The sequence below is a fragment of the Chiroxiphia lanceolata genome, chromosome 7 (genome assembly GCF_009829145.1).
Source record: "Chiroxiphia lanceolata isolate bChiLan1 chromosome 7, bChiLan1.pri, whole genome shotgun sequence".
Classification (NCBI taxonomy): domain Eukaryota; kingdom Metazoa; phylum Chordata; class Aves; order Passeriformes; family Pipridae; genus Chiroxiphia; species Chiroxiphia lanceolata.
The window spans coordinates 27,162,128-27,181,047 of NC_045643.1; the positions used below are offsets into that span (position 1 = coordinate 27,162,128).

Genomic DNA, 18,920 nt, shown 5'->3' on the forward strand with positions numbered 1-18,920 from the left:
CTTTTCGGTGCTTGTGCTGGAGGGGGAGAGTTTTTTCCTGGAGCCTCTAGTGACAACAGGGCACTGCTTCCAGATTCCAGGGGCTGGAGAGAGGCATGGGGCATTAAACTGGTAGTGGTAAGGGAGAAACTGGTCTAAACTGCCCAGCAGGAAACGTCTCTTGTCTGTGCTTAAGGGTAAGTTCTGTTGTGGATACTTGCTTGGTGTCATTGTTCTCATATTAGGGACAGGACTTTCAAGTGATAGATTTTTCTTCTTAAACTAATATTGCAACCAAACTGATTGTAAGGGTAATTGTAGACTAAAATGGGCAATAATCAAGGTGCAGTTACGTGCACAGGCCATGTCTGATTAACCCTCTTGTTCTGCAGCAGTTGTTCCTGTGTTTGTTACTTTGCTGTTAGGAGAGCTTTAGCTGCTCCCAGACTTGGAAGAGATGTATGAGATTCCTGAATGCTTGCACAACACAAGCATCATAATATAATTTTTCTTTTTATAATTGTTTTTCTTTGTTCATTGTAAGTACAGCTCGTAGGGCAAAATAAAAAGGAGATGTTTCCATCAGAAGGCAAAGGAGGTGAAACAAGTGATCCTTACAGGGTACAGCATATGTGCTGTGGTTCACTTAAAATATTGTGACTGCTAAAGTTTCGTTCACGTCTCTGCCTAAGCTAACGAAACTGAAACTAGTTATAGGTATACCTGACCATAACAGTATCAATGCAGACCTGTGCAGTGCACCCTTCTACCCTCTCTTCTGCTTGCAAGTGTTGGGTGAAGTGCTGCACAAACAACTTTTTTGATACCAACTTCCCTCCCTCTCACTTTTCTTTTTCTCATGTAAAAATCCTAAAGGGTACCTTGAGTTTGTTAGGAAAACTTCAAATGTTTGTTCCAAAAAGTGTATTTAATGGTTTAAAAACTTCCCTTCTTCTCTCTTCACTTTTTCCACTGCTGTGTGATGATGGAGCAGGCAACACAGGCCTGAAGTCACTTACAGAGACGTAAAATGTTCCCTTTGTCATGTTTTTTAAGCTCACTGAGAGCCAATGTCTGTTTAGTTACCTGAAATACTTTTTACAGAATGTATCTGGTTAGCAGAAGACAGCTTGAAAAAAGAGGTTGCATGTGTCAAAGCTTTTTCTTGTTACAGGAAGAGTGGTAACATGATTCTGCCTATCTCTGCCCGTCTTTCTGCCTTTGCAGCATCCCTCTTGTTGATTTGCTAGACAGCACAGAGCTGCCAGAAACTTGTGTTGATGATGCCATAGGCCGTCCGGTTGTTGGCTTGGCAACAGGAGATTCAGAAGAGGCTGTTAGTTGCCCTCATCCTGGCACAAAGGAAACTCCTGCTGAAAAAGCAGACTCTGATCGTAAGCAAATTTACAGATTTTTTCATATTATGGTGCGTGGGGTCAAAGTTAAATAGTTAGGTTGCTATGAGAGTGTTTCCTTACAAAAATGCAGAACTGTTTTAGAAGCTCCCTTAGGTTATATGCATAAGGACAGTTTTACCCACCACTGGGACAACAAAGCTTATTTACAAGGACAGAGGTACATAGGAGAAGTCAGATCTTTGTTGGATCTGACTTTAGCCACAAATACAGTGAAGTGCAGCCATAAAAGCAATTAAGTCTGTGTGCTTGCTCATTCCCTGTTGAGTGGATGAACTCGCAGGAGTGCAGAGCACTGTGATTAGGTACACACACTCCGTGAGATTGAAACTTGCACTGAAGCCTGAGCAAGTAGGCAGATTCTCCCATCCCTGTACTTTTTTGCACAACTTCAAACCTGTGTAATTAGTATTCAGGAAGAATGCAAGTTACAAGGCAAATAACTCCACAATAACATCAGGAAGATGATTTTTTTTCTATCTTTTTCAGCATTTGAAGACACATTCCTAAAACTGAAACAGCTGGAGACAGAGCGCAGCAGCCCTGTGCCAACTGAGCGTCCCAACGTAAACATAAACATACAGGTACTTCATGGGCTTCATTCCCCCTGGCTCAGTCACCGAGTTTTGTTCAGATGATTCTGAAAAGTCTTCCACTTGCCTTGGTCTGTTTGCAGAATTTTTAAGAATATGAGTGAGTAATACTGGGGGGTAGTAAAGGAAATGCAGCTGCTTTATTATATATAAACCTATGTGTGACAGGGCAGTGAGATAAAGACAGGGGCAGAGGTGCATGTATGCAGACTGCAGCCTGGTGAAATTTTCTGAAATCAATGGGAGTAAAAAAATGCTTGAAATGTTTCTCAGTTGTCTCTATCTGTAGGTTACTACCTGTATGGTGTTGTGTAGTCTACCTTCTTTTTGGAGGGGGTGTGCTGCTTTCCTGGCATTTTTCTGTTGCCCTAGGTAACCCTCCCAGAAGGTTTTTTTGAGATGTTGGTTTGAGTCAAGTTTGCTGATGATCCATCCCTCCTGTTAAGCAACCAGTTTGTACCTGCTCTCTGAAGTAGGTGTTAGTGCTCTCTGTGTTTACACAGAGAAGAGTGATGTGGTTTGATTAAATGCTCTCAGATCCTTCTGAGCAAGTCAGGCTGCACTTTCAGAGGCAGCTGAGCCAAAGTACAAGCTTCAGTGCCCTGAACGAGGTGAAGGCGCTCTTCTCCCTCCCTCCCTCCCTCCCTCCTCTTTGTTCTTCTTTCCCCAGCCTCCCTCTCTGGGGAGGAAAACATGCAGGAATCACTGCATGTTTCAGTAAGCAAATGTAGCCTACAAAATGGCAAACAATATTCTTTTAGCTGCCTTTGTTTTGAAGTTTTTGTTAAGGTGCTAGATTTCATTAGGTTTTTGATTTGTTTTTTAAGTTGGTAAATAGTGAGTAAAATAGGTTCACAGAAGGGGTCAAAGGAATGCCAGAGCCATAGTGAAAATAAGTAGTGTTGCTAGAAGGGATGGAGAGGACAGGATCCTCCTTTACAACAGCAGTGAACTTTGATAGATTTACTGGTTATCAGGCAAGTGCACCCATACAAGATATTCTTCTGGTTTTTTTAATGAGCTTTAAAAAATTATGGAAATTATATTTCCTTTACTCTGCTTTCCCTGATGTTAAAGCTTTAGATGCTTTATCGCGTTCTGGGCAAGCAGAGAGAGTAAAACACCTGGCACTGTTATCTCTCTTTGGGCTACCCTCCCTTCCAGGGAAGCCTGAGGATTTATCTAACTTTCAGTGAAGCAGCAATGATTTTTCTTGCTCCCTCAAGAGTAAAAGGAACCAGGTGCCAAGAGAGATGTTTAGCAGTATGTGTTTGAGCTAAGCCCATTCCGAAGCACTTGTCCTCCACCTCGGTGTGAGAGAAGGCTGCTGTGGGTGGTGCTGCAGGCTCTTTGGCTCATGTCCCCTTTAAGGACTGCTGTCAGGGATGCCTTGTGCACCTCTCTGCTTGGTGAGTGCATTACAAAGATTACCAGGTCTGTAAGAAGATTAGTCAGTAGCCTGTAGGTCCTGTTATGCTGAAACACCACTTCTGCATAAACTAAAGCAAATGAACACAGCTTATTTAGGAATATTTTGGCCCACTGACCTCTGCTTTAGTTCAGAGAGAGAGGGAAAAAAATGATTAATTGGCTAATTGGAGAGAACAGAGCAAAAATGTCTCAATGGTTTTTAAATTGTGGCTGATATATAATAAGCAAGCTAAGATGCCTGTAATGAGCTAATCTAACAAACAGCTGCCAATTCAGTATAGTCACAGTTATCCAGCTGCTGTCATACGAGGTGCTGAGTAACTTTAGAGGTTACAGATACTGGGGTGGTAGTAACCTGATTAGAGAGCAAGAACATTTGCATAACAGGGAATTACATGAGGTATGGATCAGCAGTATGCCAATGTGGTTCTTTCCTTGGGTAAAAGAGACTTCAGCTTTCAAGAAGGAAGTGCAAATTGTATTAAGAAAATATAAGAGTAGATCATCAGTGTTTTTTCTAGGGTAGAGGAGATTGAATAAAATTTTTCAGACTATGATGTAGCTGACCAAAAGGTCATTTGAGAGTGGTTGTTTAAAAAGATAGACACAAATTAGATACTCTCCGCATACTTTAAATTCTCTGTGTTTCAAATTGCAAAGACATGTAGGTTACAGTAGCACCAAATGAGCACACCCTTCAGAGAGGAAGGTTAATGGTTTGGAAACGAGTCCTCAAAAGAGTGACCTAAGAATAACAATTAAAAACACTTTGCTTCCTGACTTTGAAGGCTGCTTTAGAAAAAACTATAAATTTCCACTTATGATGTTTGTTACAAAATGTACCTATTGACTCTTCTCCTGTACTTACTTTTATTCTTAATCTATTAGTAAAAGAGGTGTTTGTGCTATCCTCTTCAGACTGAACTGCATGGGACTGCAGTATAGGCACTAAAGCCTTGCAATAAACTTAGATCCTGGAGCTTGCTGTTACTTCAGAGGAATGCAGTGTTCTCTCTGAAAGTGTGTGGTTACAAATTTCAGCATATTTCGTCTCCCTAGAAATTTACCAGTGCATAAGATACTGACTTATGTAAAAACAGTTACAGAACAAACAGTAAGAGGTTTGGTAAAATGCATTGGGGGAAAGCATTATCTTTCTGCTTATGAAGGCAGAGCTGTATCCTGAAATTCATGACACTCATATGCCAATGAAGTACTCATTTAAATCGTGTTAATGAAAAATCTTTAACTGTCTTCTGTCTGGGGTCAGAGATAGCCTGATAGTCATCTTTATGTAATTCTGTATTTGTAGTCATTCAGTCTTGATTGATTGCTCTGGTAGGGAAATATTTATCTAGCTATCCCTGTTCTTCTAGGGAGAAAGAGAAATCTTTCCAGAATGAGAACTGGGAAGGGGGGAATGAATAGCTTCATTCTTCACTGCTGCTCACTGCCAAAATCTGTTGGGATGGAAGAATGCGACTTTGTCCTTTCCCAGCTTTCACCAGTGCAGTGACCAGATCTGACAAAAGAGAGCAAATAGTTTTAAATACACCAATGCACTGCTTTCATCAGCTTCTGAAGTGAAATGAACAATAAAAAGTTCACCCTGTTTGCCCGTGTTCGAAGTCTGCTCCAGGGTCAGAAATGCCAGAACATGAGTGTTTGCTTTTTCTGAATTTGTTGCGATCTGTAAATACATGGAAGTTGCTCCAAAACGTGCCTGTATTAGACTTCATGTTCCTGCATGAAGTGATTTTCAGTGGCACTAGGAACACTGCTCAAAAGCAGAAAGTATTGGGATCACATGCCTTGCTGCTGCCTTTAATCTTTCCTTACCTTTTTACATCGCTGCCTAGCTCCCTATTTTGATTTGGAGAATGTAATTTGTCTAGTCCATGGAAACAACAAACATTTGTAACAAGCTAGAATAATGACAAACCCCAGCAGCTTTCCTGTTTTGTGTGAACACCTGAAGTGTCTTGTCATTTAGACATCTTGAGGCTTTATCAGTTGATGGATGCTTTTCCCTGTAGCTACATGCTTTTTCAAGCACAAAATAGAAAGGCTTGAGAAAAATGGATCATTAATATTGATGCAAATATTTCTGTAGTGGTATGAAATTTATACTCAATTACATTAAAATATTTTGTAATAGTACTAAACTTTTCAAAAGTAGAGAATCTAATTGTTAATAGACTGGAGTGACCTAATGAAATTGGTTGTTGAGGTGGAGAAAGCTGAGAGGAAGTTAAACGACAAAATGGTGCTTCAGGCACTCAGTTAAAATTATGAGATTTACTGTATTAGTGGAATAATGCATTTGAAATTCTGTGCAGGAACTGTTACTTACAGCATCTGGTTCAGTGAGGTCCCACGTAGGGATTTCAGCGTTATCACAGCTGGTTACTGTGACTGTACAAATATTAATTTGGTTGTAGTTATTCCAGACTTGGCAATTCCAGCAGCTTCTCTAAAATAAAAACACTTAAATGTTTAATAATTGTTAATCTTCATAAATTATGTGAATGCATCTCTTAATATCTGCCAGCAGTAATCATCAGCAGCAGTGGGTTGTTGGTCCTCATACCTTTTTATGTTGACAGTGACCCTTGAATATTTTGCGAAGTTCATTGCTGACTGGGGTCAAAATTTTAAAAGGAATTCTCCTTTAGATAGTCTCATAAGATCCTATTTGGATATTCTGAAATGAGATTAGAGGGAGACAAGAGAAGGAAATGCTTTTCCCCTCTCTAGAGACCAAATACCTACAAGTTCTCACCAGTGTTTCCATTGAATGAAAAAAGCTGAAAGTGGATGGAGAGCTGTGGGGGGACAGGTATTCATCTCAAATTTTTAACTTCTCTCCCCTGCCCTCTCTCTATGCAATGGGCTTCGTTCCTTCTGGACATGCTGCAGTTGGTGCAAGTAGGAGTGCAGCAGGATTGTCCCTGCTCCAGGGAGTGCTGCAGAAATGCAGCACTTACCTCCAGGGAAGAACCTGCCTAGACAGTGGCATATGGTGAGGAAAGCAGGACTCTGTCTCCCCCTGCTGAGTCATACCCTGAGAAGGAAGGTCACAAGGTTTAGTTTTCACTCAGTTAATTAAGTTCTGCCACTAATCAAATAGCAATTAGTAGATTGAATGCTTAATTAACATTTTATAATTAAGAAATACGATTCACATAATGAAATATACTGTAGTGAAAGGTATCTCATTTTTATTTGTCTTTATTATGTCTGTGGCTGCCATTTTGCTCTGATATAATCAGTGGCTGGAGAGGTAGCTAATAGCACATTAATTAAACTGTTGTTCTAATTTATAAGTGGATTTTAAAGTAAAAATTTCCCCAATTTGCATTCCAGAGTAAATTATCAACTTTCTCTTAGGCTATAGTGATATGATATATAATGGCTGCTATGTTGATCTCCTATCAGTAAACTAGGCTGCAGTTTTAGGATGCACTTAATTTCTCACACACTGTATTTTTAGCGCAGCATTTTTCATCTCCACATTTAAGCATTGTTCCAAAATAAAGGAAAACATTTGCCTCCTTTTCAGTATAAATCTGCTGACTTTCCTTTCATTCAGAGCCCTGTTATTTAGAGATTTTCATATTGGAACTGCTTCTAATAAAGATCTTTTCCTGTCTAGGATGAAGTGGTGAAGTTGACAGATAAATGTCTTAACAATGCAATCGAGAGCCCAATTGTAGCAGCAAAGTGGCTTCCAGCAGATCTCAAAAGCAATATCCTGAAGGCCCAGGCAGAAGCAGGTCACAAGGTAAATGCTCAGCTGAGTAGGACTGTGAAGCTCTCAAGTGTTTTATTTCTCTTCAATTGCCTGATGTTGGAGAAGGTGCCTTGCAGATAAGGGTGTTCCAAGAGCCTTGTCCAAGGTAGAGTCAGAGAGCTTTTCAGCCTTTCTTCACAGTGATGGTTGCCCAAGGAGGAATATCCATCTTTGATGATACTTAATAAGTAACTGGACAAGACCTTCAGCAAGCCCTGGTTTGAGTGGTCACTGAGCCAGGATAACCTCCAAGGGTTGTCTTCTAACCAAGCAATTATTCCATGATTCTGTGACTAAGACTGTGCTTCTTGCATGTTGTAGTAAATTCTTTAGCAAATAATGGTATTTTATTTGGTTATCTTGGTGAATTATTTTTATGTCTGCTCTGAAGTTTTCACACAGAACTGATGTTTTAAGTCCCTGAGCTGTAGATGAACAGGACATTTTTGTTCTGGGACAGAGACACTCAGCTCTACTGTGAATCCCAGAACAGATAAAAGATGGAAACAGGTATCAGAAATATATGTCTGCGTTCATTTCTTCCTCTTAGGTTATAAAAGATGACAGCATGACAGGTGTCAAGAATTCTAATATTCAGGATGCTGCTGCCAGGTACTGAACAGATTTGGAAGAAACAGGTGATGTAGCTACCCAAGTACAGTGCTGAGAACCTGCAGTTCAGTGGGGTCTGTCAGTGGCTCGGTGATAGCTGCATTTTACCTTTGCATAGTGTAGCTTAACTGCTGAGTGTGAAGTGCTTTCAAAATGAAAACAAAGACTGTAGTTTTATTATTTACAAGGTAATGCAGATGCTCTTTATTCTCCCATGCTTTAATTTGATGAACATGGTTGCAACAGCAACTTCAATCACTGTAGTTATTTCTGACATGTGCATAGCTTCAGTGTGGCGAGAGGGGTGGGTCTGCTTACAGCAGCTGTTTTCTAGTGGAGAAGATTGTGTACAAACCTCTGACACTGACAGTTGTTTTCCTGAGAATTACTAAATCTCAAATGATTGCTGAGTCCAGTGGAATTGCAGGCATTGAAAAAATTCTAAGGGTTACAACATCTAATATCTTGACCATTTGTGAAGATGTACATCTCAGACCTCACATGGTCATACTGAACAAAACATACATGAAGCAATCCCCAAACTATGCTGTAACAAGTGGTCCGTGAAAAGCTTTCCGTGGAAGGTTATACCTGTTTTTTGGTTTGTTTGTTTTTTGTTGGTTTGTGCCAGGAATATTCTCCTGTCAGGCAAATCACAGCATAGCCCCCCACCAACGAGTCCAGTATTTCAAGACCCGAGAGAGCTGCTGAAAGCAATCCCTGCTTCAAACACCTTTGTTCCGTAAGTGATTCTGGAGAAACATGTTTTTGGGGTAAGGGGACCATGTGGAGATTATCATAAACAGGTCTGAAAAGATGAGGAACAGTTGCTGAGCATTTAGGCTACATCTAACTAAGCAGGTTTACCAATGCATCCTTAATTCCTGTTGCAGCAGTTAATCAGTGTAGGCCAGGCCTTGGGGTGAGTATCCTAGCAAGCAGGAAGAGAATCTCTTTCATCTTCTGAAAGGACTGAAATGCCTGACATCCTGCTGCCCCTGGCTCTAAAGAGGAAGATAAGAGGATGACAGGAAAGGCTTCAGGCAAATTAGACGTGAGAGCTGAAGAAACTCCTCTGAGATAGAAGACATCGATACTGTTGGGTCTATACACAGCTGTAGCTGAAACTATGACAGAGAGCAGTAATCTGTGGAGGTAGTTGGAAGGCATTTACCTTAACATACAGATATCAGTCTTTTGTCGCCTCAGTGGAGTTGGTGTTAAGTTTCTGGGCTATCTGGGAAGCAGCGCTATTGTACTACCCACACAGGGTGCTAATGAGAATGTTTTCTCCTTTCAGTAATGCATTGAATGAGGACAATGCTGCCTCTAACCACGAGGACCTGCTAATTCCAGCTAATCTGGCTCCGGCTGAGGAGGCTGCTGTTTCAAAGGTATCACCACCTGCCAGCCTGGAAGGTTTCTGTGTCACATTCTGAGCTACTGATGCCTCCAGGCAAGCCCAGCAGACCTTGCCGCATGCCTCTCATAACTCAGTGAATACCAGGCGCCAGTGAATGCCAGAGAGTGCTTTCTGGAGCAGGCAGGGACACTGCATAGATCTCTCCAAAGGCCATTTCTGCATGTTCTTTCAGGTTCTTGGCCTGACACTGTTTTTTTTCCAAACTGATTGATTTTCTCACACTGGTGGGAAGCCTCTTACATGCCAATGATTTGATGCTCCAGGAAAGAGACTGTAAGGATGAAATTCTGACATAGGCAGTTCCTATCAAAATAACCACAGAGGGAAAAGTTTAAATTCAAATGTTTAATTGTTATATTCTGGTTCCCTTAAGGATAAGCTAATTTTTAACTGGACTCCATGAAACGCACAGAGTAATTCAGGGGTCAGCTTTCCTTTGTCCCTCTCCAAAAGAGAAGTGGAGTCCAACAGTGGACTCTGCTATTACTTCAGCAGACTGATGGGTTGTTCTGGATGACTAAAGCACCATGACCTGTAGCTGTTTTGCCTCTAAACCGGTATTATGTAGTTGATTCCACTAAAGAATTACCAATTTCATCTTCTGAGTTCAAACACTCAGCTCACAGACCTTGCTGACCTTGTGGAATGGCACAGTACCCCACCTTTGGATAGGAGGATGGGACAGTTCACTGCTTGCTGACAATGGCAATGACATTTCTAGTACATTGGTGAGAATAACTGAAATTAAAAGGCTATTAAAAAAGCTCACATGGAAAGATTTGAGAAAACAGGCCTGAAAAACAGTGGTGTTCATTAAAGACACTGGTCTATAACTTGGGAAACCACTAGAGTATTCAGCAGACCTATGTGGTTACTACTGGGAATTCAATTCAAAACTGATTTATTCCATAGAGCACTCCAGATGACCAGGACGTTTCCTTAACATCACTGACAGAGAATCTAATTGACTTTACAGAAGCCACACCTCGGGTAAATGTATTTTGAAAACCAAACTTCTTCCTTCACACATATAGTGGTTTTTACTCGTGAACTCTCCTCTGGCTTTAGTTTCTGTCTGCCAGGCTTGGATCTGCTGCAGTGGAATGAAGTGACAGACCTGGATCACTGCATATATGCCCCCCACCACTTGTAGGGTGGCTGATGTAGGAGTTTAGACCTTACAGCTTTGTAAGAGAAGTGAAGGAACCTGAAGAGTGAACTTGTATCTGTGCCACAGGAACCTCTAATCTTATTTTAGTACACCTGCAAGTGTCAGCCTGCTTCTCAGGCTTTTGGGTATACATAACACTTCAGAAATTTTATGTAAATGTGTATATACACATATATATGTGTACATATATATATATATATATACACATATATGCATATGAAATAAATACTAAAAAATTAAGCTTTTAATACAAGTCAACCCTTTTATGTAGATAAAAAAAAATCTCTTACAATCTGCGCTGGCAAAATGGAGTTATATTGCATGCACCAGAAAAGAAGGGGGGAAGAAGAACCTTTAAACTGTTCACAGAAGTATGCTCTTAGTTAATGTTGTCCACAAAGCACTAAAAAAATAATGGGTTCCATGTCCCTTGGGAAGGGAGGCTGAGCTGATGCTGCTCCCAGTGTGTCTGTGAGTGAGTGGGATTGGCTGAGTGGGTACCACACGTGCAGCTCATCACTAGTGTGGTGCAAGGACTAACAAGAGGCAAATATCTGAGATTGTTTTAGGGAGAAGTGTTGTTTAGGGAGGCAATATTATTTTGAGAATGTTCTCTGCTACTTCCAACCTTTTCATTGAGCTTTTGTTTACTTTTTTTGTAGGTGTCTTCCCAGCCCATCATAACACCGAGGTGGTTAGTGCCAGTGAGTTGCTTGACCATTCCTTAGCAATCAAATAAAAAAGAAAGCTTTTGTCTTCATTAAGAAACAGGAGTTCAAGTAAAATAGTAAAATACAATTATTTGTAATAATATGAAAACCTATAAAATAATGTACCAGACCAAAAATAAAGCAAAATTAGTGAAACCCAAACTGGAGGTTGATGAATCTTATTTTTTCCAGTTATAAATAAATCATATCGAAAAATTAGCTTGTCTTGTCCTGGCAGGTGCTTATTTCAGTTTTTTGTTTCATTCTCCCCCATTCAGACCGGACTGATTTCCAACGGGCCTTTGGGAAATGATTTTGCCTTATCCATGAAGGCAGCGAAAGGCAGCACAGAGACTCTGCTGTCAGCTGGATTGACACCATCCCAGCAGACAGCTGAAGTCCTTGCAAGGTAAGATCTCCTCAGCACTCCAGAAATCTGTATGGAGTGGGAAGGAAACTTGTGCCCCTGCTGCTTCCAGTGGTCATTTAGACACAGTGCCTTGTTTTGCTGCACTTATAAACTGTAGTTTGTGTCTGACTTTATAGCATTTGAAATATTACAAATAAATAGAATAGCTAATATGTGTATATTATCATTTCACTTCAGTTTCTTTCCTTATGTACTAACATGTTCTAGTATTGGATTAAAATTATGGTACAGATAAATTTTCTGAGAAATCTCTTTGCAGTGTTTCAGTACCTGTCAGAGGATTGGTGGGGGTAGAGAGGGATGTCTCCCACTTATTTCCAAGCTGTAAGGATGTCAGAAAACCAAATTGGTAGAAGCCTTCCCCCTTGCTATTCTGCCACTGATGAGGGAGAATGATGGCAGTGATGATCAGAGTGGCAGTGATGCTACTGCTGCACTGTTTGAATGTGATTGTTTACTCTTCTGTAATTGTCCATTAGAAAGATTTGTCCATTGGTCTCATTAAATTAGAAGGTGAACAGCCATTAATGCTCTTTGGAGCAATACTCACCTTTTTCTTTTTTAAAGCATCATGGAAGACCTTTTTGGAGGAATGTATTTACAGAGCCTCATTTTTTTTCCTCTTTTAGCCCAGTTACTGAAGATGCTACAGTAAGAACAAAATGTTTACTCACCACTGAACTCTAGAAGAAGGAGTTTCTGAACTTCTCACCTTGTAAAAACTCAAATCTTCTAACACATCTCCAAGGGATCCTTGGGATCAAACTCATGTTGAATGGGAGTCAAACAACCATCTGGTTTGCTAGGATCCAGGAAGAGACTCCTACGTTTATTGCAATCTAACTGGAATTTCAGTCTAAACCGGGATGTAAAACCACATACACGTTTGATCTTCTCCCTTGGGAGGAGCAAAATGCCCCACTGGAGCTAGTTCTGAACTGAGGAACAGAAAACAGTTGTGTTCTGCTCATGCTGGGTTTATTGTTACTTACCCTGTGGGAGGCTCTCACTGTGATGTGGGGTGTGGTGTGAGCTCGGTGACCGCTGTAGAGTGATTAATATCACAGAGATTAAGAGAACTCGTAGGGCCACCTCGTGGCCATGCTCTGTACAGGGACTCGCAGTGGTGACTGTTTCATACGGCCAAGGACATGTTCTTCTGTGTGATTATTCCCTCTGTTTTTCCTTCATTTTACCAACACATACTCTCCTTTTTGGCCTTAAACACCTTGCACCCCTTGTTACAGTACGTCCATCAGTGACCAGCTACATTGACTGGATTTGAGCTGCTGCTCATTGCAACCAGGAAAATGAAAATTGACCTGCCAAACAGCTTATAGCATTAGCAGACTACAGCAGAGGTCTCACATTTGGCACTGATTATTTAATTTCCTACATGACTCAAATACATCTGTTTTAGGCTAGAGATGTGTGTGTTTTAAATGCCAAAGCAGGGAATGTATAAGTACAGCTTGCTTCAGGAACTGCTTATTGATTAGTTTTGTTGTCTTGTAGGACTAGAAAGGAAAAGAATTTCTTTGTTTCTCTTCATACTATTTCTGGGTGTTTTTTCCAGATGCTGTGCTTCAGGAATACTTGCCAGGTATTTTTGCGGCATGAGGGTACAACTAGATCAGTTCTTAACACCACCTTGAATCCTGTTTCAAGTGTCATCTTGAAACCAAGTGTGTCTTTGTGAAACAAAGTGTCATCTTGGAACAAAGAATAGAAAGAATAGGGTGAAAACAGGAAAAAAAGATGAAAAATTCCTGTAAGCAGTTCACATCTCGCTAGAAGGAAGGTAAGAGCACACACTCCACAGAGCTGGCAAAGGCTTTTTGGTGCTCAGGTGAAGTAGAGGGTACAGTTGAAAGAGATCATTTGAGCCCTGGGCAGCAGTATCCTCACATGGACATGGAGAGGTGAGCACGTGGACCTTGGGGATACAGCCTGTGAAAAAGGTCAATGCAGAGTCAGAGGGGAGGAGAAATAAAGATGATGATGAATTCCACATCTAACAGGGAAGCACAGATGAAACAACTGGGATCTTTCTTTCTTAGGAAGAGGTTTGTACATATGACTGTGGTTGGAGGATGTTTTCTGCATAGTGCTGCTGTTTATAAATATTTATAAATATGTTTATAAATATTTATATGCAGGTGGTTCTTAGAAACAAACTTAATGTGAAAGTTGATTCTGGAACCTGTATGCACAACTTCATTTCTGCCCACTGGCTGCATGCATGTGTCTCAACATAAACAAAGGTTTGGACCAAACCACTATGGATTGTGCAAGTAAGCTGGTGCCCAGCGAGGCTGCTTTGTTCAGACCAAGGCATTCTTGCTGCTATTGCTCTTGTGCTCTTCTTTGCAAGATGCTGAGAGTGTTAAGGGAGAAGCCATCTGGATTTTGCGTGGCCCACTGCCACTCCTCAAAACCCCCGAGGCCTTAATAGAGAAGTGTAGGAACCAGAGAAAGCGCTTAGGACTGACATACCAGAGTGACTCTCTGCAGACAATGATTTGTAGCCATTGGCTCAAGAATCAGGAGTCAAAATGGGTGGCAGGTGCTGCAGGTTCCCCTCTAGTCAGCACCTGAAGTGCTGCATGGGCAGGTCCCCGCTCTGCCAGAGAGGAGCCCCTGTTCTGGACCAGGCGCAGGGTTCCTGCTCACCAGCCCTTCAGTTCTGTCATTGCTACTTCCAGTTTATATTGGCTTTTCTTACACTTTTAAGTTTGAGCCTTACTGCTTATTAAAATGTAGAAGATTTACGATTCAAATATCAAATGTCATAGTCTGGATTAATAATGCAGTTGCCAGCAAAGTTCCTGCAGGAAAAGGGAAGCTATGGCTGCAACAGTCTGCCTCCTGCACAAAGCCAGGACTGTGTGGGGAAACTTGGCACTAGCTGTTGATCTGTTTGCTCAGCAGCTGAGCTGGCATTCACCAGCTACATGTGTTGGGTTTGTAAATAGACAGAATGAAGTAGCATTTTCTTAGGCATGTTTGATATTTGACTCTTCCCATTGGGTTCAGGAGCTCTGTGAACTGTCAGCTTGAATTCCTCCCAAAAGTGGAATAACAGAAGTTTACAGTTTTACAGCACTGCGTGTTGAATACCAGCCTTGGATTCCTCCCAGGCAATCACATACAGCAAATAACAAGTAAATAACGTGTGGTGAGTGTGTCCCCCTAAAATCTAAATGGTACCAAGTAGCCAACTGTTATTTCAGCATGGTTGGGATAGTGGTGATTGGAGGGGAATGTTGTAATTACACATATTCACTCACAAGTTTCAAAGGGTGAGGCTTTCTTCAATTTTCAGAGGACTCATATTTGAAAATTTTTACTTAGAAATTCAAAAATTTCAACTGTTAATTTGGGAACCTGCAATTTCTAATAGATTTGCAACTCTTTTCAGTGATATCTGATTATACTCAGAGCAAATATTCACTCCATTTAAGTCAGTGCAGCTTACTTAGCTAACCCGAATCATTGCTTGTATAGGAAGCCTGGCAAGACCAAGGTCACAGGTTTGTGATCTGAACATCCTGCAGTTTGGCATCACTGTTTTGCTTTGAAACTAGAGGTATTGTGTTGTATCATGACTAGCTAGCAGGTAATACAGCATTGCTCAGCACCTGCATTTTATCAGACACAAATAGGGATAATTGTTCCTACAGTTAGTGTTACAAAGTATTAATTAATGCTTTTATACTACTGAGAAAAAAGGATTTTCTTACCATTGCTATACTATTGATTGATTGGCTATAGGGTCCAAGCATTCTCTTAAAGTTTATTTTTTGGTATTTATTTAAAGAGATTTATAAATAAAACTTTTGTGTGAATCTGGTATCAGGATGTTGGCAGGTCTGCCAACCACTTAAAAGCTCTAAGAGTTGACAAGAATGAATTAATGCATATTAAATGATTGGATCTAAAAGTGAGTTTACTCCAGTTACACTCCATAAGTGATTGGAGTAAAAGGTTTTATAGAAATCTTAACATTTATAGTAACAACACCCCAGCCCATATCTCAAACTAATTAACCTTAGGGAGATGCATTTCAGTCTCACCCATTTAGTCCATCAGTCTGTGTGTGTTTCCAGGCTTTTGAGTGTTAAATTGTGGGAGTTCAGGCCTTCTTACACTGGAAGTAAGGGAATATCTTCATTGATTCAGTGGTAAAGGCATTGAATATCAGGTATGTTATATGACATAAAATATCTACTTACCTGGTAATCAGTTATGGTTAATGAATTAGCCATAACACATTAGGAATGTGTTTGATTTAAATTCCACTCATACATTGTCAAAGACAGACAGCTGTGTAACAGCTATGTTTTGGGCAATTTTTTGGGCACACAACTTTGGCAAGAAAATTTGCAGCCCTGTTAGAGGAGCTCAGGTGAACAGTACAGCTATGTTTGGGTCTCTCTCTCCAAACTGTTTCCAGTCCTTGCCTGCTCTGCCTTTGTCTGCACCCTGCTCATTCTTGTTTCATGAAGCAGAGAAGTACCGTTAGGAGGAGCATATCTTTCACAAGCAGCACTGGATGTATTTTTCACATTGTGAACATGTTCTGGTACACCCCAAATCTACTAGTGAAGTGTTAGCACCTCTGTTTCATGGCCAGCTAGCATTTAAAGCTCTATCTAGGCACATAGAGTTTTTATTAGTTTAAAAAATTGTAGTATGTATATATATATATGTATATATATAGCTGTTAGACATGGTAACATCACCACTTTGAAATGCAGCTGGACAATTATAACTTTTAAACCAAAAAATAGAAACAACCCTTGCTAATGGCCTTTCAGTGATGCAGGTGTGATCCATGTGTTTGGTCTGAGTGTTGGCATTGCAGATGTGAGTTCAGGGCCCTCCCCAGGGTGCCCTCACGGAGGCGGAGCCAGGGGGATCCCGCTGGGTACTGCAGTGGCTCCAGTGCTCAGGGGGTTGATCCAGGTGGTCAACACAGCCTGGGGAAAGCCAGTGAGGGGGGGGGCACTGCCCCTGCAGCACTGCTGGACCCCCGCAGCAGGGAGCTGCAGGATTCTCCTACAAAAACTCACCTCCTTCTGACTGCTTGGCTTGAGCACTCTGTTTCATAAACACCCACCACCACCACCTATAACTGGACAAACTTATTTTTAAAGTATGTAAGAACGAATATTTTTTTAGCTAGATATTTTTTGTTAAAGCCACACTAACTACTGTATTTTTACCTTTTATATGTAAAGCTTGGCAATAGCTCTCAATGTATAATTTATTTGTTGGGTTTTTTATAAAATGAAATACACCCTCTTGCTTCTGTTTCACAACACTGGTGATGTATGAACTGTCTTAGGCACTGCACTGAGAACTGTATTGAAACTGTACATGGGAACAAGTAGATTTGTAGTCCACTGAACCCAATCTTCAAATGTTTATACTGTAGTTTTGTCTTAAATATACCACATCAGTGCAAAAGTCTTGCAGAGTCATCTTTAAGCACGGCTGCATTACACTGTTATGGCAGTAAAAGGTGGGTCACCCAGGGCTGGGGACACAGGCTGTGCAGGGAGGGCCACTGGGCTGCTACTGTAAACTTAATTTGTTGTCAGTTAAAGCATAACTTAAGGTGGCACCTAAACTTGCAGGTAGATGCTAAAGAATGAAATGCCTTTTTTCCAACAGAGCTGAGGTTGGCCAGGAGGAATGTCAGGTGTCCAGTGGTTTTGCAAACCAAAGTACCGAGGCGTGCGCCCAGAGAGGAAGCTTGAGTTGCTGAGTGGTTCCACAGCATGCAGGCCAGTTAACTGAGCAAACCCACTTTTATCTCCAACAAGGGACTGGTTTGTGTTCGAAGTACAGTAGTGCTAATGACTGTTTAAAGGAAACTTTTTATTTCCAACCCCTGAATTTGGGGAAATACTTAAGAAGGCAGCAAAGGACAGCCAGACCATTTGATCATTTCTCAACAATTAATAAAAGTATCAAAAGGAGGAGAAAAAATTCCATCCAAATGACTAAGGTCATGGGAAGTAATTTCCCTCGTGGCACATTTGGTTGTGTAGGTCAAACTGCAATCCCACTGATACATCGCTGAATGGTTCTTTAAATTCACTTAAAATAATGAAGTGTTTAGGTTTTTTCTATTATTAATTGGAAAAAAACTCTTTGAATATCTGCATTTTAGAAGAAAATCCTTCTGCCATTCATGCATTTTAATGTTCAGAAACCAAATGTTAAAGATAATGAGTTTGTTGAGGTGTTTAATGCTGATTGATTTGTTCTCTTAGATATGTAATTTATGATACAATAGCACATCTTGTGTCTCAGATGAGCTTACCAAGAATGCTGCATCCTTTTGCTTTTATTCCATGGATTGAATTACTGTGGGCATATTAGATATGTGCAAGCTTCTCTGTTTTTCAGAGACATTCTAAAACAATCAAGCTTCAGTGGCAGCCCCTTCAGTCCATGCCCAACCAAAAATGGTGTGTTCTGTTTTGTTTCTAGATATTTGTCACTAGCTAGAGTAACTCCATTCATTATTTCATGCAGGCCACCACCGAGCTTTCAGATGGCAGCAGCTTGTAGTCACTTGCTTGGGCCTGGGATGAATTCTCATTAACTGCTACAGTTACGGAGAAATATCATCAGCACGTGCATGAAGATTCTTCTGTTCCTCTCTGAAAAGGTGACTGTGGTGTGCAAACAGGAGTGAAACCACCTGAGGTGCTCTGAGAGCCCTGTTGGTGTAGCTGATGGCACTGGCTGAGTTTTGAAAGGGGAAATGACCCAGGAAATGTCATACAGTAGTATGAGCAAGGATTGTGTGCCTAGGTCCTGATACAGGTTTTTCGGAGAGAACCTGAAATATGGGTCATGCGTGCTGAGAAGGAACTGAGATGTCAGGCACTCTTGTGGGCAGATGTGGGATGCAGTCACTTTAAATCTCAAACCCCTTCCCTTCCAGCTTGAGGTCACCCTCGTTTTTTAAAGACATAGGAACAGGTCAGCAAGGGGAGAAAGAGCCTCCAGTGGCTTCAGCAAAGCTGCTGTAGCAGAGCACCCCACTTCCAGGATCAGAGCTCTCTTCCCTTCCACAGCACTACTGGGGCCAACTGTGGCTCGTCCTCCCACAAGCAAACCCTGGGGCTGTGCCTGACCCCACATCTCTCCAGGCACAGCCCCTCCCTGAGCCCCTGTGCAGAGGCAGGAACAGAAGGGCCCTTACAGCATCAGGTCAGCCTGAGAGGTTTGGGATCTCCGGTAAAGAAGTGGTGCCCAAGGTGCTGGTGCAGCCACCTGACTTGGCACACGGGCAGAGGCCAGGGGAGGAGATGGGGAGATGGGCACACTCTGCAAGCTGCTT

The 18,920-nt window shown here is 41.3% G+C and overlaps 1 protein-coding gene across 3 annotated transcripts in view; it reads left to right on the plus strand.

Annotated features, from left to right (window-relative positions):
- The window catches only part of EPB41L5 (erythrocyte membrane protein band 4.1 like 5), a 53,980-nt gene extending 40,723 nt beyond the window's left edge, over positions 1-13,257 (plus strand). For 2 of the 3 annotated variants that reach the window (XM_032693595.1, XM_032693594.1), the window contains exons 17-26: positions 1,207-1,373; positions 1,884-1,978; positions 7,074-7,202; positions 7,762-7,823; positions 8,455-8,565; positions 9,124-9,217; positions 10,159-10,236; positions 11,080-11,121; positions 11,406-11,536; positions 12,187-13,257. In XM_032693595.1, the coding sequence (XP_032549486.1) occupies positions 1,207-1,373; positions 1,884-1,978; positions 7,074-7,202; positions 7,762-7,823; positions 8,455-8,565; positions 9,124-9,217; positions 10,159-10,236; positions 11,080-11,121; positions 11,406-11,536; positions 12,187-12,244 (967 nt within the window). In that variant the 3' untranslated portion in view covers positions 12,245-13,257. The remainder of the gene's footprint in view (positions 1-1,206; positions 1,374-1,883; positions 1,979-7,073; positions 7,203-7,761; positions 7,824-8,454; positions 8,566-9,123; positions 9,218-10,158; positions 10,237-11,079; positions 11,122-11,405; positions 11,537-12,186) is intronic. The other variant, XM_032693596.1, reaches the window with a different exon arrangement.
- Positions 13,258-18,920: the final 5,663 nt, after the last annotated feature.